This window comes from Falco cherrug, chromosome 1 (genome assembly GCF_023634085.1).
Source record: "Falco cherrug isolate bFalChe1 chromosome 1, bFalChe1.pri, whole genome shotgun sequence".
Classification (NCBI taxonomy): Eukaryota; Metazoa; Chordata; class Aves; order Falconiformes; family Falconidae; genus Falco; species Falco cherrug.
This window is the reverse complement of record NC_073697.1, coordinates 126,204,897-126,232,736: the sequence shown is the minus strand read 5'-3', so window position 1 is coordinate 126,232,736 and position 27,840 is coordinate 126,204,897. Positions and strand designations below refer to the sequence as shown.

General features: G+C 57.5%; 3 protein-coding genes across 5 annotated transcripts in view; 1 reads left to right on the top strand and 2 right to left on the bottom strand.

Annotated features, from left to right (window-relative positions):
• Positions 1–110: 110 nt before the first annotated feature.
• COG1 (component of oligomeric golgi complex 1) lies at positions 111–9,251 on the bottom strand. Of its 3 annotated transcripts, none has more exons than XM_055728691.1 (14): positions 8,614–9,251; positions 8,013–8,194; positions 7,467–7,637; positions 7,213–7,366; positions 6,113–6,323; positions 5,156–5,944; positions 4,691–4,837; positions 3,559–3,720; positions 3,113–3,240; positions 2,428–2,536; positions 1,844–1,953; positions 1,663–1,738; positions 1,246–1,285; positions 111–285 (listed from the first exon to the last, which is right to left on the bottom strand). In XM_055728691.1, exons 1-13 carry the CDS (start codon positions 9,237–9,239, stop codon positions 1,268–1,270), a joined length of 2,883 nt encoding a protein of 960 aa, XP_055584666.1. In that variant the 5' UTR covers positions 9,240–9,251; the 3' UTR covers positions 111–285; positions 1,246–1,267. The 3 variants fall into 3 exon arrangements, with proteins under 3 accessions (XP_055584666.1, XP_055584661.1, XP_055584656.1); XM_055728686.1 differs by lacking the exon at positions 1,246–1,285 and having other exon boundaries at positions 8,614–8,858; positions 8,934–9,251; XM_055728681.1 differs by lacking the exon at positions 1,246–1,285.
• Positions 9,252–11,072: 1,821 nt separating this feature from the next.
• On the bottom strand, positions 11,073–18,381 carry SSTR2 (somatostatin receptor 2). The gene is made up of 2 exons (XM_055700936.1): positions 18,294–18,381; positions 11,073–17,803 (listed from the first exon to the last, which is right to left on the bottom strand). Exon 2 carries the CDS (start codon positions 17,742–17,744, stop codon positions 16,629–16,631), a length of 1,116 nt encoding a protein of 371 aa, XP_055556911.1. The 5' UTR covers positions 17,745–17,803; positions 18,294–18,381; the 3' UTR covers positions 11,073–16,628.
• Positions 18,382–24,858: 6,477 nt separating this feature from the next.
• Positions 24,859–27,840, top strand: part of SLC39A11 (solute carrier family 39 member 11) — a 98,500-nt gene continuing 95,518 nt past the window's right edge. The window contains exons 1-3 of the mRNA XM_055728651.1: positions 24,859–24,937; positions 25,852–25,965; positions 26,976–27,014. Coding sequence (XP_055584626.1) covers positions 25,858–25,965; positions 26,976–27,014 — 147 coding nt within the window. The 5' untranslated portion in view covers positions 24,859–24,937; positions 25,852–25,857. The remainder of the gene's footprint in view (positions 24,938–25,851; positions 25,966–26,975; positions 27,015–27,840) is intronic.

Below are 27,840 nucleotides of genomic sequence, written 5' to 3'. Positions count from 1 at the left end.
TGACCTGTGCCTGGCTCAAGTAGCATGCTGTGATCTGGCTAAGGATGGAAAAGGACTTCACTTCTGTCACCAGTCCCTGCCATGGGGAGAGAGTGAGTTCAGTGTAGATGAACACACAGACACACTTTTTTTATTTTTATTGCATCACTTGGTCATACCAGAAAGCCATCCCAGCTTGAAAAGAGAAGGTGCAGCTGTGTCTTCCTCCTCTGTTACAAGCTGCCTGAATAAAGAGCCAGGGCGTGATACTTCATCTTCTGCTTGTGTGAGAGCAGGAGGTAGAACCTGTTAGTTTTTAAAAACAAATGCATCAGTAACTATTACAGCATACCCTTGACATTCTCCATACCCCCTCATCTATAGTAGCTGCAAGGTGGTGTAGACTACAGCAGAACAGCTCTTCCCAGGCAACCTGAACCACAACCTAAGCAGTGTCACTCCTGGTTAGTGACAGCCAGAGGCAGTGCTGAGTAGCAGAAGCACAGCACCTTGCTGTTAGCAACAGGTAACTTTACAGATGTCATTCAGTCCTCAAAAAAAAATGATTCTGAATTGCAGTGAAGGGGCTGTTGCTCTCTGAGCAAGGGGGGTAGCAGCATGGTAGAAGTACAGCTGTACAGCTGTAGCTCTTGCAAAGAGCTGTTCTTTAGTAACTATGGACTTTAGCCTTTCTAGAACTGTTTTAGCAAAAAAGGAGCAAGCGTCTCTTGGGAACTGAGAAGCATAGCTAGTGCAGAACACACCTGCCACCAGAGCAAGTGAGGAGAGTGGTAGGAGTGAGCCACACATCACCACACACTTCTATGCTCTACTACAGCTGAGGTGTAAGAGGTAAGGAATACCTTTAATATGAGGAAGCTTTGGGCTTTTAAACAACCCTTATGTCAACATGGTCCTTAATGTGTCTGAATAATGGAGAACAAGAGTTGCAGAGTAAACATCAACATCTCAGCACTTGGCTGTGCTAAAACCAGACCTTTACTCCTCTGTCCCAGTTGAAAAGACATTGCCACAGATGAGTTATTAGCTTAATAGCTAAAAGGAAACTGGTTACTAAATACTGCTTCCTGTAGCAATGAGGTATTCCTTGGCTCTCTCAATCCTCAGCATAGAGAACTCCCCTCTAAGCAGATATTTTAAACTGAGGGAAACATAACAGCATAATTGTTGTCTACTGATAGAAGCAGGACAACACAGAGCCTTTGCGAAAGAAGCGAGCCACTCTGTTCACACAGGCGTCAATACCCAAGCCAGGCTTCATCAGGAGTTAAAGGTCAGCATCACACTGGAAAGGAGTTCAAATAATTAGCTAGCATCCTTCAATGTTTCTTGCAGCCATCTTTACATGAATTGTCTTCTATGCATTGACCTCAAAATGCCTCATCTGTGTAAGTCTTCGCTGCATTTTCATGGTGGTTATTGCCTATGTTTTACCACAGAGCAGTGGGCGCCCAAAAAACAGGGGCCATCGGGGGGGGGTGTTTTGAGGGTCAAGGGGAAATCCAAACCATCTCAAGCTGTGTTGCCGTAATAGTTCTCTCATTTTACCGAAAATAAAAATCAGGTTAAATATTAACTGTTTGGCTATTTTCTTCATTCCCCTTGAGCTCCAGTGTTGGTGGGAGAACAAATACTGACAAAAGGTGGTACAGTGTTACCAACCTGAACTCTTTCTGTGCTCCTGGTAGCAGACTTGCTCTTTCGTGAGCTCGACATACTCAGCGGCAGAAGTCCAAATCTTAAGATACAGAGGAAAGAAATGTGGCCCGTCACAGGGAAGCAGCAATTTTAGGCGTGCTTCCCAAAGAGACATGAGAACATGCAGAAGAGGAGAGCACCTTACCTGATCTGGCTGGATGCTAACGGCAAGATGTTGTGGAGCTCCTGGGAGCTCAGAGCGCCGCTCCTGCTTGTGTACTGGTTCTCTGTCCCGGTCAGCAAGCCGAAGAGAACCTAGAAGGCACAAAGGAGCTGCCTGTGTTTGGGGGCAACTGCAGAGCTGACCACACCATATGCTGCTGGCAAGTCTATTGGCACACCACTTGTTACCGATTTTAAGTTTGAACACAAAGGATCTCCCTTCCCCCCTCTAACTCACTCTTGCATTTAATTATCATTATTTGTTATTACCATAGTTGAGTTCTAGGCCTGTTTCAGCACTACTTAACTCAATTAGCATTTCACAGGCTCCAGTGAATCCTGTTAGATACTAAGTTCAGCCAACTCCATGCACGATTATTTGCTATGCAGCCAGCTCAGCAAGCTCCTCTTATCTTAAGCTGGCATTAAATACTCTTCCTGTTTCTGTGTAAGCCAGTGGTTATCTTTAGGCATTAAGCAGTGTGTAAAGCCATCCCCCAGCTGCCCTTCAAAACGTGTTTTGCAGCTCTGCTTCCTGATCCATCACTTCCTTTTCCTTAAACTTACAGAGGTTCGCTGAACCAGGCGGTTAAGGTTGCTGTTAAAGTGTGGAGTGAAAACGTCCAAGTCAAATGGATCTATGTGTCCCTCCAGAAAGTCGGTCACCTTCTCAATCCTACAAGCAGAGCAGAGGAGGCCTGTCAGGGGTTCCAGCCGAGCCACAGCTGCTGATGCCAACAGGGTGGTTTCACTGGTCCCTCTAACAGTGAGGGACTTGCCCTCAAGAGGTGACTGATCAAAACAGGAATTACTCGGCAGAACAGCAGCTACCTGAAGGGTTTCCAGATATTATACAACCTACAACATCTACTGTTGCAGAGGAACCTTCTCCCTGTGGTATGCCTCAGAGAGAGATGCCTCAGTTCTCAAGACTGGAGCATACACAAGGTTTTAACTCGTGGATGGAAGCTTAACTGCTCTCCACAGGTATACTCTGACAGTATCCCTACTGCCCTACAGGCACGCTGTGCATGCAAGCAAGGGGGGACCAGCCCACTGTTTCCAAGCTCTCGGAGAATCCCACCCCTTCTTCTATATTATGATTAGTATCAGTGAAGATGCCAGAGCTCAGAGCCTGCACTGCCCTTCTCCTGTGGGGCACAAAGGCACCACTCTCAGGCGTCCTCCTGACGGCTGGTCAGGTATAAACTGTTTTAGGGCCCCGCAAACTACTGCTGGTATCCGACCACACCTGGAGTCATGCTTGATCCTGCTGGTTTTTGCTTCCTCGCTCTTTGCCATCAAGATGATACTCAGGTACCGCAGATCATAGAGTAACTGCAGAGCTCTGTTCTGCGTCACAGGGAAGGTGCCTGCTTTCTGCAGATAGGACAGTCAGGAACTCAGGGCTCTTCGCTCACACAGAGAAGACTGCCAAAGGACTGCTTCAGAGGAAACGTTTGAAAAACACCACCACCAAGAAACCACCAAGCTAACTGAACCGTTCTGAGCATGCAACCTGGTCTCTGATCCCTTTTGACCTCATTTTTGGGGAAGCAGGGGAAGAACGTACTTGCCCTTTCCAGCCTTCACAGGCAGATGTTTTCTGTTCCCAGGGACAGGAGCGTGGTGCATCACCACGTGCCCAGCGACCCTCCTGTCCCACGCCAGCTGCAGGAAGGGCTTCTACTCACATACCTTCTCCTGCTTCTCTTCCATAAGCTTTTCATAGGCAGCAAGCACTTCTGCCATGCAGGTCCTCAGCAACTCCTGCAAGGTGACTTTTGGAAGTGTGTGACCACCAACCCGGTTCACCTCTTGGCACAGGTTGAAGAGGAGGCACTGGACGTACCAGGATGGCTGTTGAAAGCAGTGTTACTGTCACGTGGTCTGTAAGCTCTGTTAGCTTTATCAGCGGCACAACATTGCTTCAGTTCTCGGGACATGAGCTTCCTACTTCCTCAGCAACCACAAAGCTCTGTTGCTGAGACCTACCTGCTCCTATAGCATGGCTCAACTATCTCCTGGGTTTTTATTTACTGACACACCAGGCTTTTGGCTATAGCAGTCCTCAGAGTTCCAAAAGTACTTTTACTAGACGTTTTCACCTGAGTGTAGTCAGAACAGAAATATTTGTTGCTCCTGTTTTGTCAACACTGACCCTGCTCTGACCACCCACTACCTGGGCTCATTATTTACTCCCTTGCCCTTCTCCTGGGCCTCCCAGATATCCTAAGCTCTCATCTGGCTGCTTTTTCCTTAGGAATCAACAAAATTCAGCTTACAAGGTCGACTACAAAAGACTATTAACCTGTCCAGCCCCTCCCATACCGTGCAAGCACAGAACTCCTGCCCCAGCCCTCCTCTCCCTCCACACAATCACCACCTGCTTTGTCCCTCTGAGCACCATTCCCGCACCACCACCCCGCCGATGGAAGGCTGCAGCCCTCAGAGTTCTCTTAGACTTTGCACAGTCCCACTGTTGCAGCCCTGTCCTTCAGTGCATCCAGTTTCCATGAAATCTCTCTCCTGGGGACCTCTGTGTATAAGCCAGGCCTAAATCCTTCTTTGGCTCAGTTTTACAAGATCTGGGCCAATCGCATTCATTTGAATATACAACAGCAACTATCTATTTCCTTCCTGTGACCTCTGTCCTTAGGAGGCAAGTATCTCAAACAGCAAATAAGAACACCAGGGAGCATTTACCCTCTGCTTGTAACACCAAGCAAACTCCACAGCAGGTCAGCACCATTTGACAAAAGTGGTGGGTTTGGGAACCTGCACTTTTCTCCTCCCAACTGTGTGTTTACCGAGCGGATATTTCTCGTACCTGCACAGGCAGCCGGATCTTTGACGTCACGCTGTTTCCAGACTCAGTCTCCTCCTGAATTTCAATTTCATCCCAGTTGGTGGCTGTGGCCAAGACAGAGCCAGCTGTGCCTAGCAGCAACGTGTGGGTAAAGCACTGAACCAGACCCTAGAGCACAAAACACAAAAGCACCCAGTCACAGGACAGACAGCTCTAACAGGACTCCGAGGGCTGGGCAGCCTGCTCCTGCCTGCGGGAAGGCTGACCTGCATCCCCCCGGCTGACCTGCATCCCCCCGCACCTCCCAGAGTGAACCTGATGGAGACCATTCCACTAGGTGCCACCTCCTCTCCCTGCAGGCTGACTGAGCAGCACAGCGGCAGCAAGGCGAGCTCTCAGCAGCCAGCTAAGGAGCAGCAGCACTGATCACAAGGAGCTGAGTGAAACCTATGCAGGAAGCAGCTGTGATGAGAAACAGCTCCTTACTTTGGTGACAGCTGAGCTCCAGATCTGGTAAGCAAAAAGGCTCTGCTGCAGGAGCTCTGCCTTCACCCCCTGCCACTTGGCCTGCACAGGGGTCACTTCTTGGGCTTTCCCCTTCCCCAGCTTCTTGGTGGGGCGCGTTTCCTTCAGCGCCACGTCTGTGCTGCCCGACTGGCCCAGGATACACTGCTTCAGATGAGGGCAGAGCTCCGTCAGGGACTGGCAGAGTCTCGCCATGAAGAGGACAGCATTGAGTCTGGCATCGCTGGGAGCACCTGCCTGACCCCCCAGCAGGCTCTGGGCACTCTGCAGCTCTTCACGCACGCAGCCCAGTATCTGATGGATGCAGGTGATGCAGTGGTCACGGAGCAGCCCCTCCACCGTGCCAGCATCAGCATAGCGGTCAAAGGCAGAGTGTGGCTGCACTGTGGGAGCAGCCTCCTTGGCAGCTGAGGAGTCCGTGGGAAGGTAGGACAGGAGGTCATCCAACCTGGCCTTCAGCTTTGAGTCCAGAGCCGAGCAGAAGCTCTGCACACATGGTGTGAGTGCCTGGGCCTTCATGGACAGGCCACTCTTGACAAACTGGCCGCGGTTTGCCACGTTGACCCATGCAGCATCAGAAGGCAGGTCGCTGGAGCTCTCCGACCATAGGAACAGGGCCACATTGTGTTCAAACTGGATGTGCTTGCTCAGGGCAGAGGTGCTGGATTTGACATCAAGTTCCTGCAAGGCTAAGGTGAGCAGCTGTTTGGAGCTGCTCGAGATGGAGTCAAACCCTTCTTTGGTCAGGGTCTGGAACAGAATCAGGAGGAAAGAAAAAAAGCACCTTTTACTCATGCCTCCTGCCACCTAGCGCTTAAAATGCACACTTAGTGCTGCTAAGAGACACCAGTGGACCGTTTGAGACGAGAGGGGGCACAGAGTAAGGCTCCCCATGAACTGCCGCAGCACAGTGCCCACCTCTAGTCTGTCCAGGAACAGCTTCTGCAGCAGGTCCTCCCAGAAGGACGCAGGCTCGTCCAAAAGGCGACGGCACACTGCCTCCCAATTCTGGCTGATGGACTCGCTCGTGAGCAGCTCCCACACTGCATCGCGAATCCCAGCAAGGCCCTTCATGCTCTTCACATAGACGAGCAGGTTGCTGACCCCGGCCCTGACGTCATCGCTGCACCTGAAGGCAACGTCTCACTTCAGTCTGATTTGCTCAGACGCAGCCCCGGGGAAGGCAGGAGAGAACATCGGCTACATCAAGGTGGGGGAATTCTTAATCTGTCTGTAGGAGGCTCTGCCTGCAGAACCACCTGTGGAGTTGAGGGTACCTCTGCCTTTTGGCAAGGCAGCTGCACCATGGGACCCCACAGGAAAGCCACATGCCCACTGGCAGGAACCCTGAGCTGTGGCAGGTGTCGAAGCTGGGAGCATGGTGCCCCAGGAAAGCTGGCAGGCAGGGAAGGCAGGTGGGGGCTGTGGGAAAGGTTGCTGGGGAAATAGCCTAGGGCCAGGAAGCGCACCATCGGGGGCTGCAGCTGACAGCAGGGACCAGCCGGCTCCATCAGATAATGACACAACTGACAAGGCTGTTGAGGGGTGGGCAGGACTGCAGGTCCGTCCCCATCCACAGGTGGGATGGGGCAGAGCTGGCAACTCTAATAAAGGGCATCTGGCTGCCCCTGCACGGTCCAGGGAAGGGCTGCAAGGGGAAAGGATGTGCTGGATCAAGACCCAAATGAGCCAGGTAAGGGATTATCTTCTCATTCACTCTGTGCTTGTTTGCTGGCAGTTATGGCAGTGTAAAGCGGCTCTAGACAAACATCTTTGTGCAGCCTAGGGGGCCTGTTGTCAGAGGGTTACAGCCTGGCTGTTCGGGTGGTGGTATGCTGCCTCTGGCTGTTTAACTGCTGGGGAGAGGGGGTGCTGGGCAGGAAGCCAGAAGGCAGCACAGCCAGGCTGGAGTGAGTGAGGAATTAAGTAAGCCTGGGTTTCTTTTGTGCTGCTGCCTCAGCAGAAAGGCCGTGGGGTGTCTGGGAGAGCTCTGCAAAGGGGCACGCTGTCACACTCACATGGCAATCCACTTTTGCAGCGTGTCTCTGAGATAGTCCTGGCTGATGGGGTGTGCCAAGGTCCGCAGGGCTGGCTGGAACTCCACCACAGAGTTGGGGAGGTACCTGAACCAGCTGCTCAGCTTCACCTCCTCCTCCAGAACCCCACCTCTTTCTGAAAGCACATGGTCAGGGGTTCAGCCCAGCATGGCGTAACCCCCTGCCTGCACACCTGGGCAGGCAGAGGCCTAATGCAGAGCTCCCTGGGTGCTCACCTGCTGGGTGCTGGCCTGTGGTGCTCTCCAGAGTCGAGAAGAGCAAGCCACAGGGCAGGGCTGGATCTGGCAGCATCCCTTCAGGCAGGGTGTAGAAGAGAGCATGAGCCTGGTACAGGGTAGTTGTTAGCAGCTCCATCAGCGAACACACCTGAGCTTTTATACCTGCACCTGCAGAGAAACATCTTTCAGCCAAGGCAGCCCCTTCAGTACGAGCAGCCCTGTGATTCAAGGCCTGTGGTTCTAGTGAAACCTTCCAGGCAAGGACTGGAGTGCAAAGGGCTTGGCCCTGTGCACCACCTGCTTCCCCATTACAGATGGGCTTGGCTTAAGACCCTCAGCTTGTTAATTTTTGTGGTATTTTGCCACTGGGTCAAAACACTGCCAGCGGTGTCAGCCACACCACTGCAGCAGCGTGATGTGGCTGTGTCCCCACCATCATGAGCTTTATGGGACTAACCCACCTGCTTTTCTGTGGGGCAAGATGGAGATGAAGTGAAGGTGATTACCCCAACTTTAAAAGGGAGGCAGCCTGGTCGTACTGACCGTGGTGCGGCTGGTTGAGAAGCTGCTGGATGGCCAGCTTCCTGGCCAGAAGGAAGTCGGCAAGGGCCTGGCGCGGAGAGCTGTCCTCCAGAAGCATGATGGCACACAGGGCTTCTGCCACCGCCTGGTCCGACACGGTCTGGCTCTTCAGCAGGGACTTGCTCTCCTGCAGGATGGTGGTTCTGGCAAGGGAACGAGGCAGTCACTGGTCTCGGTGCTCGACCGCGATCTTCGGGTGTGGTTACGTGCTACCCCCCCAAGCATGGGTGTCATTTCCCTGACAGCAGTGGGGACTCCCTGGGTGTTACGGGGCCGGGTGAGGTGCCCCTGCCCCAGGGCTGGCACAGGGCAGGGTGGCTGGCAGCGAGAGCCCCGGGTAGCCACAGGGTCGGGGGCCATAGCCTCACCGACCAGTTTGGGTCAGACGGGCCCTTCAAAGCCCCCCCAGCCCAGCCACCTCCCACTAGCCCCGCTTGCTTCGAGCCCCACCCGGCCTGACCGAGACACATCCACAGCTCCTCCGGGCAGCCCGCTCGGCTCTCCCGCCACCCTCCTCGTACAACACCCCCCCGCGGCCACCGCGCAGCCGCCAGCGGCCCACCTGAGGTGGCCGGCCGTGGCCACCTGCCGCAGCAGGATGGGGAAGCGGGCCAGCACCGGGCTGCCGCGGGCCCGGGGCGCGTCGAGCTGCAGCTGGCGGCGGAGGTGGGCGCCCAGCAGGTGCAGGCGGGCGGCGGGCAGGTACCGGCCGGCCTCCACGGCCCCCCACACCCTCTCGGGCACGTCCAGCAGCAGCTTCAGCTGCGCCGCCGCCCGGTAGAAGCTCTCCTGAGCCGGCGGCCGGGCCTGGAGGGGAGGAGGGGATGAGGGGGGCTCCGCGGCCGCCCCCCGCCCCGCCGCAGCTCCTCGCCCCCACCTCACCGGCGCCGTGGGGCCGGGCCGCGCCGCGCCGCCCCGCTGCAGGCCCCGCACGGCGCCCAGCAGGCGCTCGGCGCTGAGGCGCATCTCGGCGATGGTGTCGGCCGCTTCGATAAGGTCGCGGTAGCGCTCGCCCACCATCTGCCGCAGCTCCTCCCGCTTCTGCTCGATGCCGGCCCGCAGCCGCCGCTCCACCGCCCGCAGCTCGGCCGCCGTGTGCGCCTCGAACAGCGCGTCGGCCTCCGTGCCCCTCGACGCCATGGCCGGCCCGGCCCGCGACGCGGCCGGCGCCGATGTGGCCGCCGCCATCTTGGAGACGGGAAGGGGACGGCGCTTCCGGGCTGGCGGCGGGGCGGGGCGCCGCCATCTTTGTGCAGGGCAGGGCCGCGCCCGGGCGCCGTTGCTATGGCGGCGCGGCCGGGCTGGGGGGAACGGGGGCGGAGAAAACGCCGATTTAATTTTTATTTATTTAATTGCTGTTGCCCGTTTCCCGGGGAAACGGGCCGGTCCTCGCGGCCTGCGGGTGCCGCTCTCGCTCCACACACGCGTGTCCCCCCCCCCCCCCCCTCCCTCCCGGACGGGCCGAGCGGGCCCCTCAGCTCTCGGTGAGCCCCCAGGGCCCCCCCGCGGCGGGTCTGCCCTGGGGGTCCTGGCCCCGGCCCCCCCGGCCCGTGAGCTGCCCCCCGGCGCTGAGGGCCCCTCCAACAGCCCCAAAACGCCCCCAGCCCCATCTGACGTGTTTTTAACAACAAAAAAAGTGCTCTTCGTGCTCAGCTTTGGCAAAATCGTCCCCAGTGGTTTTGTGTCGGGGCAGGCACAGCTGGGATGCTCCCCGGAAACAAAAAGGCCCCTCTGAATAGTCGGGTTTTATCTCCCTCTTTTTTTATGTGGCTCGAACTTGCAATACCTGTGCTTTCCATCACTTGTATTTTCAGCCTGCGGAGGCAGGATGAAATCAGCCCGATCTGCTTTTTTTGTTTGCAAAATCTTCCCTGGGCAGTTGCAGCCTTCTCTGGTATTAGCCTTCGTGTAAAGACTTAATACCTTCTGACAGAAACCCGGAGCCATCACTTTGCGTACCTACTTATATATACATCTGACCAGAAAAACTCCCCTGGAGACCAGCTACCCGTTTAGCACCTAATGCTGACTCAGCCAGATACAATGCAGTGTCACCGTAAGTGTGGTAATTCCTTTCCTACAAATGCTTGTTCCCAGAGGAAAATCCTGCCCCAGCTATCTGCTGCTGCCCCCCGCGAGGCAGACCCCCAGGGGCACGAGCGCATCCAGCTCCACGGGACATGCTGGTGTAACCAGAGCGCATGGTTTTGGGGGAGAGGCTGTTGGGGTTTTTCTTGGTAATGGTTATATTCAAATTCCACAAAACTCTGTTTACATTGCAAATTGGGGGGGGGGGGGGGGGATCATAGGTGTTTCAGAGTGAAAGTGTTTATTTGCATGGAAACGTCGTGGCAAAGCTGGCCTGTGCAACTGGTCAGAGCCAAACTTTCAGTTTATAGCTAAGCTTATTTCTTTACATCAGGGTGTTTCTCTGGTAATGCCCCTCTTTAAGCACAAAAACACGTGCCTGCGTGTCCCCTCCTGCTGCTGGTTTCTCCAGCAGATTACTCCTCCGGCACTTTACATGCCCTTGATCTCACCAAAACCAAAGCCTGGAGGTGTTGTCACTGTTGTCACCTTGGGAAGAGAAGCTTCTCCCATCCAGCAGTTCAGATTGAATTTCTGTGACCCTTTGTACTTGAGGAGCTATTTGCGGTCATGCTTCATCTGTGACCCATCTAGCTGAGGGGCTGACGCTGGCACAGACATGCCTGTGCTTCAGTGCCCCACGTTTGTGCTGCCCAGGGAGCAATCTTGTGGGTTTTTTGGGCAAATGCAGCTCTCCTGCTGCATGGACCCTCCGAAGTGGAGACCACCCTGTGGGTGAAGAACCTGGTGTATTGCTCACCAACGGCATGGTGGATGTGGGGAAGAACTGGTTCTTCCTTTGTTGCCCCTTGGTGGGACTCCAGGGTTGGTGTCTCTTCTCCCAGAAAGGTGTCCAAGCCTGGGTTATACCCTGCTGCTCCCACCCAGCTCTGAGACACGCACACGGAGCCAGAAACTAGGAAAAGTCTTTTAATTCCACCCCATCCACATCTCCCTCCCCACAGCACAGGCCATGGCAGTGGGGAGCTTTCGCCATGGGAAGGCTTAGTTCCACACTGACACTGAAAAACAATTGCTACGGAGGAAAGCAAGACTTAAAGCAGAGAAACACTCTCTGGAGCGTTCCAGTCACAATGTGTCGTACAGCAGACCCACGCACACTATACAGAGCACAGCTATAGATGCAGAAGTGTATGTACAGGAGGTGGGCAGCACCGTGCAGTGCTGCTGTAGGGGATGACCCCCAGATTGCTACAGGGAAGGGCTCTTGCGTTTAGTAGAAGCCAAAGCTCACCTTCCCTTGCCCTGCAGAAGCTGCTTGTCAATGTGGGAGCGGCCTCAACGATCCCTCCTGGATCGTGCATGGTGCCACCAGCCCCACAGCACACAGGGAGGGGGAGACAAGGGACCCCTGAGGTGCTAGGTCTGACTTGCTCCTGCGTGCAGGGGCTGCTCCAGCAGCCACAGCAAAACGGGGGCTAAAGAGTGTCTCTGCAGTATAACAAACCCCTTTGCTGGCATGTGCAGTATATACATATATGTACAATCACCCACCCCTTCCCTTCTCCTGGCTGCGCAGCATGGGGTGGCATGGTTGGGGTGCCCAGACTCTGCGCCTCTTGTTATCTCCTGGTCAGGACACAGCTTGAGGCAGGTTCCCCCAAACCTCAGCTGTGGCTTGGCTGTCCTCCTGCCCCGGCTTTTTGCAGTCCAGGTCCTGGAGCAGGCAGGGAGCGAGCTGAAATCTGGCAGGAGACATGGGTGCAAGGCTAGGGGTCAGAGGCTGGCTGAGAAGGGCAGAGGTGTCCTTGGGTTGGAAAGTGGCAGCTCTTGTTTCGGACTTAGTAGCAGGAATCCCAGTTTGGGGTCTGCTGTGCCCTTTGCTCGTGCCTTGCAGGTGATTTGAGGGGGCTTTCAGGGTGTGCAGCCCCAGCAGAGGGGATGGAGCCTCTCCCAGAGCAGTTTGAAATCGGCTCATTCATGGTGATGGCTGAGAGAACCCTCTGAGATGTGAGTCAAGCCCCGCTTTAATGCAGCAGCACAGATCTGGGGCCTGGGAGTTCTTGTTGCAGGGCACGGAGCTGGCTGGGGACCGCAGGCTGCGTGACTGCCCGCGAGGCCGGCTGCATCTGCGCAGGTCTGGGAGGGAAGGGACTTCTCCGTGGAGTCTCCAACAAAGACAAGGCTCTTCCCATTGAGATGAAAGTCAGGAAGCCCTCCAGAGACATGACAGTGTGGTTGTGTGGCTCATTAGGAGATCACTATTTTAAAGAAGTCCAAGGCAGCTTTGGTGCTGAAGAGCTGTAGAGATGCAACAGGAAGGCTCCAGGTCCAAACCCAGCCTCCCCCTGCCCATCAGAGTGAGGTTTGGCTATTGAGCACCAGGGGGACACTGGCCACCACCGTGCCAGGAGCCAGGCTCGGTCTGAGGTGGGCACAGTTGGAAGGGTGCCCAGGGCGATGCTCAGCCCAGCCACAGCGCCAGGCTTTGTGCCCTGGCCCCCAAGGGCTTAGGAAGCAGGGACAGCAAGGATGCCTCCACGCAGGTCAGTCCCACAGGGGCTCGGGAAAGCTGTGGAGCTTCGCTGGGGTTCCTCACCTGTACTGGGGGGAAGCCAGTGGCAGGGAGGGGAAGGGGAGTTGGTTTCTCACAGGCGCTGGGGAGCCACGCAGGTGCTGGGACTGGCAGTCTTGCAAGAATAACTCACTGCAAACACCCCTGGTGACAGCCCCAGTGCCACAGACAGCCCCAGCCGAGGCAGAGCCGTCTCATATGCAACTCTGCAGCAAAGCCACCAGCCCCAGCCTTGCTCCGAGGTGCACGGGGCCAGGTCTGTGCTCCTGGTGTACAGGGGAGCTCTACGGGGGACACTGCTTCCCATCGCCTCCGATTTGTGATAAATCTGTTCCTGCTGCTCCAGCCAGGCAGGCAGGACCTGTAATTAATCTCGCCTGCCTGAGGACAGTCTGTGTGTAAAGTGGCAGCAGAGCCACTCCAGCACTTGCAGGATCAGCCTATTCACTCTCCAATAACCAGGAGAGATGCCTCGTTACGCTGCCAGCAGCCCTGTGAAGCTTTTCAGAACAGATGCAATAGGAGGTCAAGTTTCCACTAAAATCAAGTGGCTGGGAGGCAAAACTTTGTGACTTGCAGCAGCAATGGTGCTGCTGTTTATTAGTCAGCTACGAACCAGCAGAAGGTTTTATTTTGCTGGTTTTACTGTGAGCGTTGGGCTGTGGCTGAGGCTCCCTCCCCTGCTCGCTCCACCAAGGTGGCACGTTTTGCTCTCCTGCCCTTTCCCCCGGGGTGAGCTGTAGCAGGGCACTTGTGGGGTGCCCTGGCAGCCCCCAGGAGCTGCCTTGTGCTCCTGCCCTGCAGCATCCCACCTTGGTGGCCTTTGGGATGTCGGTGGCAGCCCCATGTGCCCCTTGCTCCTCACCTGCAGCCCTGTTACCTCCAGCCAAGAGAGCCCCTGGGTGCAAAGGGTGGAGCAGGGTATTGCAGATCACAGTCCCCTTGCACAGCCCTGAGCTGGCAGGGGTGTCACTGCTGGGGGGGTTGCCAGGACAAAGCTGACCTGGACACATGCAGTGCTGGTCATGGGCCCTTCCCAGCACTAGAAAGCCAGGCTTGCCGTAGTTTAAAGTCCAGGCTTGCTGCATTTTCAACTTTAAACCAGCACAGACAGAAGATGCTCTTGGCTGGGGGCTCCTGCTGGAGACTCCCATGGGTGTGCAGCCAGGAGCTGGCATCTCCCCCCACCATTAGTCGGGGTGTTGGTGGCAGGCCTTGCATGGATGGGACTGGGGTGAAGGCGGCTGCTGGCAGGTCTGGGTCTGGCCCCACTGCAGGTGAGTGCTGGGGGCTGTGAACGTCAGCTCCCATGACGGGCAGGGGGCTCAACAGCCCCCCCTCCCCACCGCCTCCCACGCTTGCCACACAAATCATGCCTTCACCGCCCACCAAATATGAAATACCCAAAGCTGACGCATCGCTGCAGCTATGACACGGAAGCCTTATCCTAACAGGGGGCTCCAGCAGCACCCCACCCAGCCACCACCCCCCAGCGTTTCACTGTGGTGTGACACGCTGCTCGTGTCTTAATTCCCACTGCATCACCAGGGCAGCTGCGCGCCCGGAGCCCGGGTTCAGCTTCATTTCCCTCCCTGAAGCTGGTGCGGGGATGCGCTTGGCGAGCAGCTGCCTGCCCAGCCCGGCGCAGGCAGCGAGGGGACAGGCAGGTGCCCGCTCGGCGCTGAGCCCACGCGGTGCCTCCGAGCACTTGAATGCAGACACATGTTCCTCGGAGGAGCAGTAAACAGTTAAAAGCAAATCAATGCTGACAATGCTCTGCAAAGCCTGTAGAGCCCTACGCTGTGTCCCCAGTGCCCCTGCTGCCATGCCGGAGCTGGTGTCCAACAGAGCTGTGCTGGGGAGCAGGTGTTGAGCCTGGCACTGAGCCCTTTTGTGGGGCTGGTGGGGGATGCTGGGGTGGCACAGCCCCACGTGTGATGCCCAGGCAGGGACCTGCTGAAGGGGCTGGGCAGAGCCATGGGAGAACCTCTCCCAGAGCTGGTGCTCTCGCAACATTGACTGGGAATACATGTCTGAGCAAGGCAGCACCCCAAAGTGGGTGGCATCCTGTGGACAATGCTCATCCTCACCTCCCGCAGTGCTCGTAGCACAAGGTGAAGGCTCCATGTCTGCCGGCAGTGGGGCTGGTGTGGGGATGCCCGGGTGGGATGGGAAAGGGGAGGGTGAGCGGGACCCAGCTGTTTTCTCCACCTAAACTACTGTGTTCCCACGGCTCAGCTCTGGAGCAAGAGCCTGTGAACAGAGTCTGGCCTCTGGCACAGAAACTGCTCTGGGTGCTCCGGCAAGAAGACGGCACTTCTCCCTCTCCCCTGGGCTTTCCATTGTGCTCTGGCTGTGCTGGCGGAGGAGGGCAGCTTTGCTGGGGCAGGAGCAGGCGGTCAGGGCTCCCAAGCCCTGGGTTTACGTGCTGAGCTGGAAAGGGTGGACGTGGACCGTCCCCAGGACAGTCCTGAGCAGCTAAATGCAGTGAATGCTGGCCCAGACCTGCCACCCCTCGCACTGTGGACTGCGTCCTGTGCGTCCCCTTTCCCGTGCTGCGGTGCAGAAGAGCAACTGGGGGGCTGGATGTGTGCTGCCCTGCTCTGCCTCATGGCTTGGTGCTGGAAGCACTATGATCTGCTCTGCTTGGTCCCCTTGGCTCAGACAAGGGTTGGGGCCAAGTCCCCAGCACCTCCCACCTCCCGTCCCCCATCCTCTCCATCACCCCTTCTTCCAGCATGACTTGCCTGGAAGGAGCAGGGCAGGCGTCACTGGTGGCCAGTCGATGCTTGCTCACCCTGCCGTGGGGCCAGCAGCCCCGGCGATCCTCGGAGCCATAGCCGGGACAGGACAAGCCCAGATCTCACCCAGGTGCAGGAGCTGTTGGCAGCGGGATGTGCCGCAGCCCATGCCACGGTGCTCCAAACCCCATGCGCTGCTGCTGTTTAAATGCTTCCAAGGATTTCCCACCAGAGACGGGTGCCAGGCGATCGAGCCGTGGCTGCTCAGCCCGCCCAGACGCGGCTTGTCAGGGAGAGCAGCGATCTCTGCTGCTGGCGCAGTGTGGGACTGACCATGAGGAGACACGAGTGGCAGGAGGGGCAGCAGCTACTGGGGAAGGAAAGGGGGAAATCCTCCATCCAACAAGAAAACCTGCAGGCAGGTGACGTCACGGTGGGAGGGAAGGGGCTCTCATGCAGCGGGAGATGAGGGCTGGAGGAGGCAGGGTAGGAGTGCGGCAGGACCAGAGGGGCTGCCAGGGTGGCAGAGCTGCTTCCTGCAGGGCAGCCACCTCTGTGCTGGCGTGCCACCTCCAGGCAGCACAGTTGTTGCAAACGATGCAGTCAAATAGCAGCAGGGAAGCTTCAGGGGAGGTGATGGAGTAACTTACAAGCTGGGCAAAATGCAGCCCCAAATATCCTTGTCTCCTCTGGGAAAGTGACTGTGGGAGCACACTTGGACCCTCCAGGGAGCTTCCACCAGCTCTTTGCTATAAACCGGTGCATCTCCATGGCGGCACACGTGTTGGCACACACCTGTGGCCTCAGCTCCTCCCGAGGTCACCTTGCTGTGCGTGTGTGTCCATGTGCAAGCACCCATTCTGGGGCAAAGCACACAAAGCCAACCATCCCCGAGCTGGGGAAGCCAGCAGAGCCACCCAGCAGTACCTGTGTCCCACAGTGGCACTTTGGTGTTGAAATGCACTGTGTTGCTATGAGTTGTCTTTGTCTCCCTGGCGAGGCAGCTCCTCTTGAACTGTACCCTTCCCAGCACTTGAAAGCCAACCCGCCAGCAGCTCAGGAGGAGCCCAGCTGAGGACCCCCGCCGCCCATCGGTGTGTGCACTGCCGTCCCCTAAGCCGGCACTCCTGCCCTGGCTCCATACATGCCACCACCCTGCTGCAGCTGGGAGCAAGTGGGGAGAGGAGAGCAAAGGACAACCCTGCTGCCCTCTCAGATGCTTGTCTGCAGGTCACCATTGAGCAGGGTCCTTTGGGTTTCTGTGGTCTCATTGAGCCTGGATTTGTCCTGCTTGCTGTCGCTCCGGTCCGCCTCATCCATGCCGCTGACCTTCACCAGGCAGAGGACATTCTGAAAGCTCTTCTTGAAGTTGTCAGACAAGAAGGCATAAAGGATGGGGTTGGCACAGCTGTTGGCGTAACTGAGGACCACCACAAAGTCGAACATGCCCTTGAGGACGGGTGTGGGCACGATCAGGACAGAGACCGAGGAGACGTTAAAGATGTAGAAGGGGAGCCAGCAGAAGATGAAGACGGCAACCACAATGGAGACCATCCTGGTAACTTTCTTCTCAGATTTTTTCCTCTTGGAGGAACCCACGCGGATGCCTGAGGACTTCACTTTGATAATGATGAACAAGTAGCAAAGGCAGATAATAGTGAGAGGCACCAGGAAGCCCAGGATGAAGGCATAGATGATGAAGCCTGTGTACCAGGCGCCTGACTCTCCTGGCCAGATGATGGTGCAGCTACTCCTGCCGTGATTATGCTGCACTCCAGCATAAATCATGATGGGCATGATTACCACCAGGGAGACACCCCAAACGGCCATGTTGATCATTTTGGCTGTCCTGGGCCGCCTCCACTTGGCGGATTTAATGGGGTGGACGACAGCCAGGTACCGGTCAACACTCATAACCGTCAAGCAGAAGATACTGGTGAACTGGTTGATGCCATCCACCGTCATGACAATTCTGCAGATGGCTTTGCCAAAGGGCCAGTGTACCAGGGCGACCTGCATGGCCAGGAAGGGCAGACCGAGCATGAACAGCTCATCTGCAATGGCCAGGTTGAGGATGTAGATATTGGTGATGGTCTTCATCTTGGCATAACGAAGGATGACATATATCACCAGCGTGTTGCCACACAGCCCTATGATGCAAACCACGAAGTAGATGAAGGTGAGGATGGCATTGCTGGTCAGGTCAAAGTGCTGGCCTGTGGCATTCTGTGACCCGTTGGTGGGTGCCTCCACGGAGAAGTTGTCAAAGGGGGAAGCCGGGGAGAACCAGAATGCGGTGGCATTGGGCAGCTCGTATTCCAGCTCCATGGCTCTGCTGGTCCCTCAGCGTTGCAGGTTCAGAGCAGCGGAGATGTCATCTTCCCTTGCTGTGGGGACAGAGGAGAAGATTCTAGAAATCACGGAATGAATAGAAATGAAGGGATTCCTGGGGAGGATTTGCCCATCCTGCCTGGCAAGCTCCGTGGGAGAGAGATGCTTCCCAGAGGGGCTTTCCCCAAACCACCTCCCTCGTCTCCCCTCCGCAGCCCTTGCGGTGCCGAGCAGCGTGTCCTGGACACACCACAGCTCGCCTGGCGCTGGCGACACCGGAGTCCTCGTGATTCTCAAAATCCAGCCGGCGAGTCCCCCCTGGGCACGACTGGTGCCCGAAGCACCGCGCTGGGGAAAAGCCTTTCCCCTCGCCTCGCCCTCCGCCGGGCTGCCAGCCCCCTCCTCCCCGGCCGGGACCCCAGCCCGGACGGCTCCCGTGGCCGATGAACTCGGGGCGGGCGCAGCCCCCGGCCCATCCCGCCCCGCTCCCGCCGCTGCAGCCGGGCCCCGGAGCGGTGCTGCCCCGGCCGCGGCCCCGCCGCTCACCTGCTCCCGCCGCCGCCCCGGCCCGGGGGCACCGGGAGGCGCCGGCAGCGCCCTCCGCTCCGTACCGCACCGCTCCGCACCGCACCGCTCCGCTCGGCTCCGCGCACCCGCCGTCCCCGGCGCGGCTCCGCCGCTGGACCCAGCGCACCGGCTGCGCCCCGCCCCGCGCGGGGCGGCTCCGGGGGCCGGGGCGGAGACAGTCCTGCCCGCGCTGCCCACCCTGCCCGTCCTGCCCGCGCTGCCCACACTGCGCTGCCCACACTGCCCTACCTGCACTGCCCACCTTGCCCTGCCTGCCCGCAGCAGGGGAGCCAGGCAGGGCAGCCTGTGGTGCTGGGTGCTGCTCCTGGAGGTCCAGCTGGCCCTGTGGCCCAGGCTTTGTGCCGGGGAGCGGAGCATCCCCTGCCCACAGAGGCTGTTGGTGCACGGCAAAGGGCGTTCAAAACCAGGGACTCAGGGTGGGTGCAGGGACCTTGGTTCCCCCCAGAGTGTGGTGGGACCTGCCTGACTCCATGGGACTTCCAGCAGAAGAGACCCCGTCGGATCACACCCCCCTTGGCTCCTTTCCCTTGCATGACCTTGACCTTGCTGCTTGGCTCCTGCTGCAGAAGCAACATTTTGCTTCCAGTGACGGTGCAAAGGGCTCAGCTTCCCCTAATGTCTCCAGGGCCACGGGAGGCACGGGGCGGAGCAGGGCAGGTGCTGGCAGCGCAATGGCCATGCTGTGACCCCGCTGGAGAACCCAAGAGGGGTCTGAGAGTCCCAAAGCCTCCCAGGAAGCTGGGGGTACCTTGGCACCAGGATTTTGCACCTTGCCACCAGAGGCAAGGCAAGGCAGGTCCTTGCTGGCTTGGCACAGCCCGGGAGAGGCAGGGTGGTGATGCGGTGCCTGCCCACAGCTTTGGGGGCTCTGGGGACTTGTGCAATACAGGTGGCTACTGCCACAGCCCCTCCCTCTGCAGTTACCCAGTAACAATGGCTGGAGGAGGAAGACCAAAAAAGAGAGGTTTGGGGGAGATAACCTTCTGCTCTGGTTTGTTTGAGATCTTGAAAGCAATTAAATAATAGCGATTCCTCTCCCCCCCCTTTCCCATCACTTATCAAAGAGACAATAGAAAGCAGGAAATTAGGAGTGACTTGGAACAAAGAGCCCAGAGCGAGGCTGCTGATTGCAGCCAGAGAGGCTGGGAGGTTCTCATTTGCACTTAGCCATCCACTTCCCAAGGTGGATCTGAAGACACCAGGTCCTGGAGCGTGAGTGAGAATCATTATCAGCCTCATAAATCTTTAGGATGCTGGAAAAAGCTTCCTCTGGTATAGATGATGTGGAAATTAACATCCCAGTAAAGGTGCATGAAGAGGGAGGATAGGGAGCAAGATGGTTTGGCTAATGTGGGTGGGGGATCAGATCTCTGTGGGGTGGTGCTTGCTGGGGTTGGGGTGTCCCATTGAGTGTCACCTGTGCAGCTCCCTGGGATGCTGCTCTGGGCAGGGTGGCTGCACGTGTCCCCAGGGCCACCGCGGTGCTCTGCCTGCTGGAAACACAGGCAGAGGTGTGGGGAGGAGGCAGTGCAGCACACCAGTGTGGCATAGGAGAGAGCGTTTTGATGACTTGTGACCTTTTCATTGTTTTATCCTCTCTCAGCTGGCTCCTGTGCCCAGGAGGGATGTCTTGACCATGCCCTTACCTCAAAGCCGCATGGGCAGCCGTTGCCAGCAGCGGGAAGGACAGTATGAAACCTTGCGGTGCGCATTTCCAGTGCTGCCTCCTTGAATGTCTCCCCTGAATAGGTGACGCTGCCGCATGCCTCCCTTGGGTCCCTTGGCACACAGCCCCTGCGGTCAGCAAGCCTTGCGTGTGGGGGGTTGGCGTGCTACAGACCCCCTTGCCCCAGCACCAAGACCACCTCAGCTCAGGCTTGCAGTGGCACTTCCCGCTGTGCCGGGGGCCTGGAGCGGTGAGGGGGGGTCCTGGGGTGCCTCTGTCTGGCTGTGGGGCTGCTCCAGCTGCCTGCCAAGTGTCAGGGCTCCAGCTGCCCTCTGCCCTTTGCTTTCGCCTCCGTGGGAAGCTGGTGTTGGATGCAGGGGCCAGGGAGCTGTGTGAACTTGTCCAGCAAGCTTGCTTGGCTAAAACCAGATCTGATCTTCATTAAAAAAAACCCAAAACTAATGAAATGATGGGCCAGTGTGTATTAAAGGGCTGATCTGAGCTGATATACATCCAGTAAGGAGTGCAGCAGCAGCTAGCTGAATCAGGAAGCCATACTTAAGCCTATTGGAGATAGTTTTTTGGTTTTTTTTTATTTTATTTATTCTGCTTAGATATAGGGTTGAATTAAACCCTAGTGTAGAGTCTGATCTGTATCTCTGGGTGGTCCCTGGTTTGGAGAGCTGTTGTACCCCAGCAGCTGGTTTGGTGCTGGCAGATAAACTCCTCTTTGTCCTTTAGCCTGGGAAGCATCCACTCTGCTGAAAAGCGATTTACTGGCAGGGCTGGATATAGGAGAAATGCATGGCCTCTTCCCACACGGCTTCGAGGGCCGATATAACCCATGGGAGAGGGACATGGGGATTACGTGACCACAAAGTGATTTTTAAAGTCCTTCCAAGTTTTCTGCCATCTATTCCCAGCTGTTCTGCAAGACTCCCCGTGGAAAACAGTGCTTTCGACCCCTGTCCTGGAAATGAGTGTTGTGAGGAGCTGGGGTTTGTTTGCCAACAGAGGGGTAGGGTGATCCAGCCTTTCTCCCCGATAGATGAAGGGGAGGCAGGGAGATCTCCGGTATTTTGTGGGAATGAAGGAGGCTGTGTTGGACTGGTGGGACTCTCTGGTCTGCACTGAGATGGTAGAAGGGAACTGGGGGAACTGGGAGGCAGCTGCTGTTCTCCAGCAGTCAGTGGGAAGGATTTGGTCCTGAGTACAGCTCGCCCTGCAGCTTGCGCCCCCAGGATTCTGCTCACCTGCACCCACCACCCCACACTGCTGTGGGAGAGATGAGTCTGCAGGGGGCTGGTCACACACTTTTGGGTCCCAAGTCAGTGCCATGGGGTCCCTGCACATGTCCTGCCTGTTTTAGCCTTGTCCATTGCTGTCCTCAGGAGTATCCCTGCCCACAGCCCTTCTGCTGGTCTCTCCTGTTACCTGTTAATGACTGATAGCAAAAAAAACAGGTCGTGGCTCTGGACCCTGTTTGTGCTGGGGGACAGGTCCCTGGGGGTTAAAGCGGCCTCTCATCTCCTTTCCTCTGGCTTCCTGGCTGCAGTGTCCCGTGGCGTGGTGGGAAGGACCTTTGAAGAGAGAAAAGTGATGCTGCGCAGCCTCACTGGCCCCGTCACTGTCCCCATCACCGTCCCGACTGGCAGCGCGCAGGGTGCAGCGCCAGCCCGAGGAGCCCCGGAGCTCACCGTCGCTTTTGCAGAGTGGTGAGCCGGCCCTGAGCAGCTCCTGCCTCCTTGGGCAGCCTTGCCCCAGCCTGCTCCTCCCCAGCACGCTGCCCTTGGGGGACCCTGCTGTCCCCCGTGGCTGCAGGACCAGGGCCAGTGCAGGCAGGGGTGACTGTGGTGTATCCTCTCCCATGGGTGCTTTGGGTGGCACTGCCCTTTCCCTGCCCTTTCCCATCCCATCTCCAGCCCAGCAGCCATGAGCAGCTTTGGTGGCTCTGCTGATGCCTGGCTGGAGGCTGCCTGGCTCAATGACAGGGATGCCTGGAATGGGAATGGGGGGAGGCTTTGCTTTCTGCTAATTAGCCAGACAAACAGGCCTGGACCGTCTCCCTGCACCCCTGAGGCAGGGCAGAACCAGGCTGGTTGCTGCCAGATTTAATCGGGCAGTGTCTGCAGCGGTGATTGATGGGGAAGGAGAAGTGCTGGTGCCTTCACCTGCAGCCAGGGCAGGCGGTAGCATCCCTGCAGCATCCAGACCCCGCGGGATGCAGGTTTCTCTGCAGCCCTGGCGGGTGAGAGGCTCTCCCAGGGGAGCCCTGCACCATCCGCATTCGGCTCCTTTCCCGGGGCTGCCTCCTGCTCCCGCAGACCTCCCTGCAGCCGGCTCCTTTCTCCCGCTCCCGCCTCTCCCATTCTCACCCTGCTGTTATTTGCCTCCGTAATTAGTTTATTGATCTCTGCCGAGGGTACCCGGGACTGAGCTGCAGTGAAAGCTGCTGTACAGGTTCCCTGTGAATCATATTGCTAAACCCCTGACGCTAATGAGTCTTTGGCAACCATGGACCGAAATCTCTGCTCCTGCCCATGCTTCTCCCTGCTGTGCCTGCCTTGTTGGAGGGTCGTGTGCATTAAACCGGGACTTAACAGTACTCTGTGTCTGGCAGTCAGGCTTCCTGCTCCAGCTTGAAATGTCAGGGATAGTTACAGCATGTGCAGATCCGCTGGTACTCGCATCCCCTCCTGTTCAAAGCAGCAGCGGGTCCCAGCCTTACGCGGGGTCCATCGTGTCTCTCACAGCGAGCTGAAAGCCAGCAGAGAAGCATAAAGCTGTCACTTTGTGCCCTGTGACTAATAGGTGACATTAGCTTGTAGGATGGAGATGGATGGAGATGGTGTTACCCCTGCTTGGCGCTGCCTGTGCTGCTGTGCTGCTCCCCTGCCCTGTCCTCTGGGATGTCTCTGGATGTCCTCGTTCCCTCGGCTCAGCCCGTGCCTTGGTACAGGTCCAGGCTGGCTCTGTCCACCGCCCCAGCTTGACATGGGTGGATTTGGGTTGGGAAAGAGCCCAGCAATGAGCCAAGCTGGTGCAAAGGGGAGACGGGGTGGGAGCAGAGGGACCCCATTTGCTGTGCCCCGCGGGAGGCGTGTCTGGGGCTTCTCCAAACCTGCCTCAGCTTGCAGTGCCCTGGGCCATCGCTGTGCTGGGATGTGTCTCTCTGCATCGCCTGCCTGCTACAGCTACCCCAGGCATCACTAAGGAGCTTTATTGAAAAAACAAACAAACAAACTAACAAAAGGAGGGATTTATGTCTTGGCTGCCTGGTGGCCCCAGGACTCCCTGGAGCCAGGACTGCGTTGCTGCCCCTTGCAGCATCTCACACACCTTTGTGAGAGAGATTGCATAAGAATTTGTGCCCCTTTTGTTTTTTAAAATGCATTTTAGGGGCCCTAGGTAACCTATGGTTTTGACCACTGGTCTCATCCTTCCTGGTGCTGCCACAGGCAGAGGCCACAGAGGAGCTGCCAGCCCTCGCCAGTGCTGCCTTTGCCTGCCTGCACTGGGTGCAGCAGGCTCGTCCGCCTGCTGTGGGGCCAGGGCTGGCCTGGACCCTGTCCCTGTCCCTTGTGGGGCTGAGCTGTGCAGGACAGGCAGGACTGTGCAGGCAGGCAGGAGGGGGAACAGCTGGTGCCCTGTTTTCCTGGAAAAGGTGACATGGAGGTGTCCCTGCACGTAGAAATGACACTGGGGAAGGGGGGTGGATGCGATTGATTTTGCTGATGCTTCTGCACGGAGTCTCACTGCCATCACGACTGTCCCCATTGTGCCCAGGGCTGCCCACACATCCCCAGGCAGGGACATCCCTGCCAGCCGCCCCCAGCCCATGGCAGCTTGCCAGGCTGGCTCCCGTGTCAGCACTGTCCCCACGGCCAGCCCCGCCAGCTCACCAGCTGTCCCCAGCCCTGCCAGCCCCTCCATCACGGCTGGTCAGGGACCCCTGGGGTGGTGGGGGGAGCCTTTTTGTTCTGTCCCCACGTCCCTCCCAGCTGGCACCTTGCACTGCATCTGCCTTGTTATGGGAGCTAATGAAGGATGCAGGCAATTACAGGGGGAGATTGATTAAATCCTAAATCAGGGAGGTTTCAAGTGGCCTTGACCTTTCCCAGCTGTGGCAGGGGAGGTTGATCAAAGGCTTTTAAAAGATAAACACTCTGATAAAGAAGGGTTATGTTGCAAAAGAATTGGATGTGACGTTCTGCCACCTCCTGCACCTTCTGGCGCGGCACAAGCAGGAGACACCAGCGAGCCCTGAGGCTGGCCCGGCTCCCTCTGCTCCATGGCCATTGGGGTAAGCCCCTCACCCTCCTGCCAAGGTGGCTGAGCTGCTGGGGCAGGAATCGGTGCCAGAGCTGCTTCTGCCCGTGATGATGCTCTGGGGGGATGTTAACGGCTGGGGGAGGATGCCGTGATGCCGGATGCATGCTCCAAAGGCTGTGACGGGGATGGACAGTGGTTGTTTGGTCCTGTTAGGTATTGCAGGCTGCCACGTACTGATCATTAAGGTGCAACTTCTGGTTGTTAATGAGCGCGGCTGACGAGCACAGCTCACCATGCCGGCCATGCTCCCAAGCTGCCAGGTGGCAGGAAGGCACGCCATGGAAGCACCCCAATCCAAAGACCAGGAGCTGCCTTTAAGCAGCCCAGCGGGAAGCCTGCCCGGGGGTCACCTTGCAGCTGGGGGCTGCGCCGTGCCCGGGGGTGGCAGTGGCGGTGACAGCTCCCCCCGCGCCTTGCCGCGCCCGCCCGCGCCGCCCGCCCGCCTCACTGTCCCCGCACCTCCCCCTCCCGAACCGCAGAGCCGCGGGCGGCCCGCCCCCGCCGCGCTCCCATTGGCGGCGGCCGCGTTGATAGGCGGGGCGGCGGCGACACGTGCGGCGGCACCAGGAAGTGGTGGCGGGGCCGCGGCGGGCAGCGCCGGGCGGTGAGCGGGGCCGGGGTCCCCCGGGGGCGCGGGTTAGTGGCAGGGGGGCTCCCTCTTGGCGGGGCCGGGCAGCCGAGGGGGTCTGACGCGAGCGTCCACCCCGTAGGGCCGGGCAGCGGGCCGGGGGCAAGGCAGGGGGCCTGGGGGGGCCCGGCAGGGGGAGGGAAGGGAACGGTGTGTGTATTTCTCATAATCTACCTATAAACGTTTAAATACACCTGTATTTTGATATATTCGCATATAAGCGTATAAATATGTATGTACTTACATACCTATTGACGTGTCGGTAGTTGCACACACGCGTGTGTTCCCTCGCAGCGCGGCTCCGGGTCGCTCGGGGCCGGGTGGACTCAGGTGTCCGTCCCCCCCCGCCCTCGGCACCCCCCCCGGGCACAGCCCCGAGCCCTGTTTCGGTGGCCCAGCCCCGGGCCTGGTTCCCCTTTCTGCCTGGTCCCGGCAGCTGAGCGGAGCGGGGTGCTGTGAGGCCGCTCGCCTCCAGCGCCGGGAACGGGGGTTTTCGGCGTAAGTAAGCGGCACCGAGAAGTGGGATGTGGTGCACGTGCCTGGGAGCTGCCCCGGGGATGTGGGATGGAGCGTTTCCTCACTCGGTGAGGTTTGAGCGGTGTGTGTTTCTCTGGAGCTGCTCTGCCCTGGTGCCAGCTTGGGGGGCTGAGCCCCAAATCGGCATGGGGTCGTGCACCGGATGGGGTGTGGAGCATCCCATCCCTCCTTGGTCCCTCTTCTCTGTGCTTGGATTAAATTGCAAAGCCCTACTTGAGGGGAAGAGAAGCTTAGACAGGCTCAGCAGGGAGGATGGTTAACTTACCTCTTCGGTGAGGAGGGGTGTGTGTGTGGGGGGTATTCTCTGTCTTTAAATACCACACACTTCTCCTGATGCAACTAATCTCTCCTAGGTCAGCATGATCCCAGGGCACGGGCCGGTGATCCAGGCGGTGCTGGGAACCTTCCTCACCTGGGGGCTGACAGCTGCTGGCTCGGCGCTGGTGTTTGTGTTTTCCAGCGGGCAGGTGGGTGCTGGGATCACTCCTCTGTCCCTGGGAGGCAAGCGGGGCAGGGGGCTGTGCTATGCTCGTGGTGGGGTTTGGCTGCCTGGTCCCAAGTGTGAGGGACTGGATGTTGGTCCTGGGACAGGAGGAGAAAAAAATCCAGCTCATTTCTATCCTGTCTGTCAACACAGAAGAGGAGAAGGAAATCAAATTCCTGACCCAGGCTGTGGTATGTGCTGTAGCAAGCTCACGGCACTTGGGAGATGGGGCAGAGCTGCAGGCAGGGCTCTGTGTTTGGAACAGCAGGTTCTCCTCCTGTAACCTGGCTTTGCTGCTGCATCCCCAGTGCAGGATTGGGGTCAGCCCATGCTCAGAGCAAGCCAAGTGCTGCTCTTTAAGTCATCTTGTATTTCAGAATTAGAGGCCCTCCTTGCTGTTGTGTTCAAAATTGCCTGGATGGATTTATTATTTATGGCTCTCTCTTGTGATGATTTATTCAGGAGTTCTTTGCAAAGTGAGATTCCCTTTGCAGTAGCACGTTAGTTTTCTTCCTGGGGGAGGATGATGTGCTAATGAAGAAAAACTGCACTGGGAGTGAGGTGGGCAGGGTATGTGCTGGGCTACTGGAAGAGTAATGGCTTTGTTTGTAGCAGCTCGTTATTACAGGAATCAAAATGTTCAGGGAGGGGAAATGCAGGGCAGCATGTACAACTGGGCAGGAGAGTTTCTGGTTTACCTTTCTGCATCCTTTGACATGGGCACTGGATGGGTTGAGCCCAATCTGGGCACTGCCAGTGGGCTGAGGGAGCCAGGATGCACTATAGGCTTTTGGTGATGGTGGGCTGCTCTGTGTGAAAAGCACGGCTTTTGCCTCAAAGCACAGAAATCACTTGGGTTACAGAAATGGGAAGAAGAAAGATATCTCAGTGTGGTAGCGGTGCAGCTGCCTTCCCTCGTCTGCGAGGTTTACGGTGGTGTTGACTCTGCTGCTTCTACTGGGAGTAAATGGTGTATTTTGTGTTTTATTGCAGAGGCGGATCCTAGATGGGAGCTTAGGCTTTGCTGCGGGGGTAAGTACAGCTCCTTCTACTCCTTGTCTCTGCTTGTTCTCCTGCCGACACCTCTGAAGCTCTACCATGCTTCCTTTGGTTGCCTGCTTGTGTTAGTGTTTCTTGGATAATTGCCTGAGGTGTAGGTGGGGCAGGGAAGAGCATGGTGTGGTACTGCTCAGGTCTTGTCACGTCTCTGTGCCTCTTTGGTGAGGAGGGTCACAAGGATGTCAAGCTGCCCATGCAGGATTTGGATCTCTTGAGTTAAACTCTTTTTGCTTCCTTGGGCTTCTGAATTGCTCCTCCTGGAGCAGTGGTGCGATGAAGGTGGACAGGAGAGCCGTTGTCCTGGAGGCTTTGTGCTTCTTGGTCTCCTGCAGAGCGTGGGTGCTTTAAGCCCTTGGAAGAAGGGAGAATAAAGACACTGCAGCTTTGCATTGAAGGCGCATGCTAAATGTGGGGTTTGTTGCGTCCTTCTTGAAGGAAGACATGAAACTGTGGGGCTTGTGAATGTAGACCTCCTGCTGTGATGGGGAGCAGGTGGAAGGCTCATTCAGACTTGTTAAATCACGTTAGTTTTCCTTCAGGTGCTAGAGTGTGCCTGAGAGCCCAGGGGATGTGCTCTGGGTGGAAGGTGCATCTTCCCTGGGCGCAGGGCTCTGCCAGGCCCCGCTCGCTGTGGCCTGGCTGTGTAGCTGGCACCTGGAGCGTGGGCGACGCTGCTAGGTTTCAGGGTGAACCACGAGCCTGGCAGCATGGGTGAGCCATCCTGTGGCGTGCAGCAATGCTGCTTGTGCCGAGGCTGTGCCCCTTCCTCCCTGTGCACCCCCAGGTGCCACAATGCTGC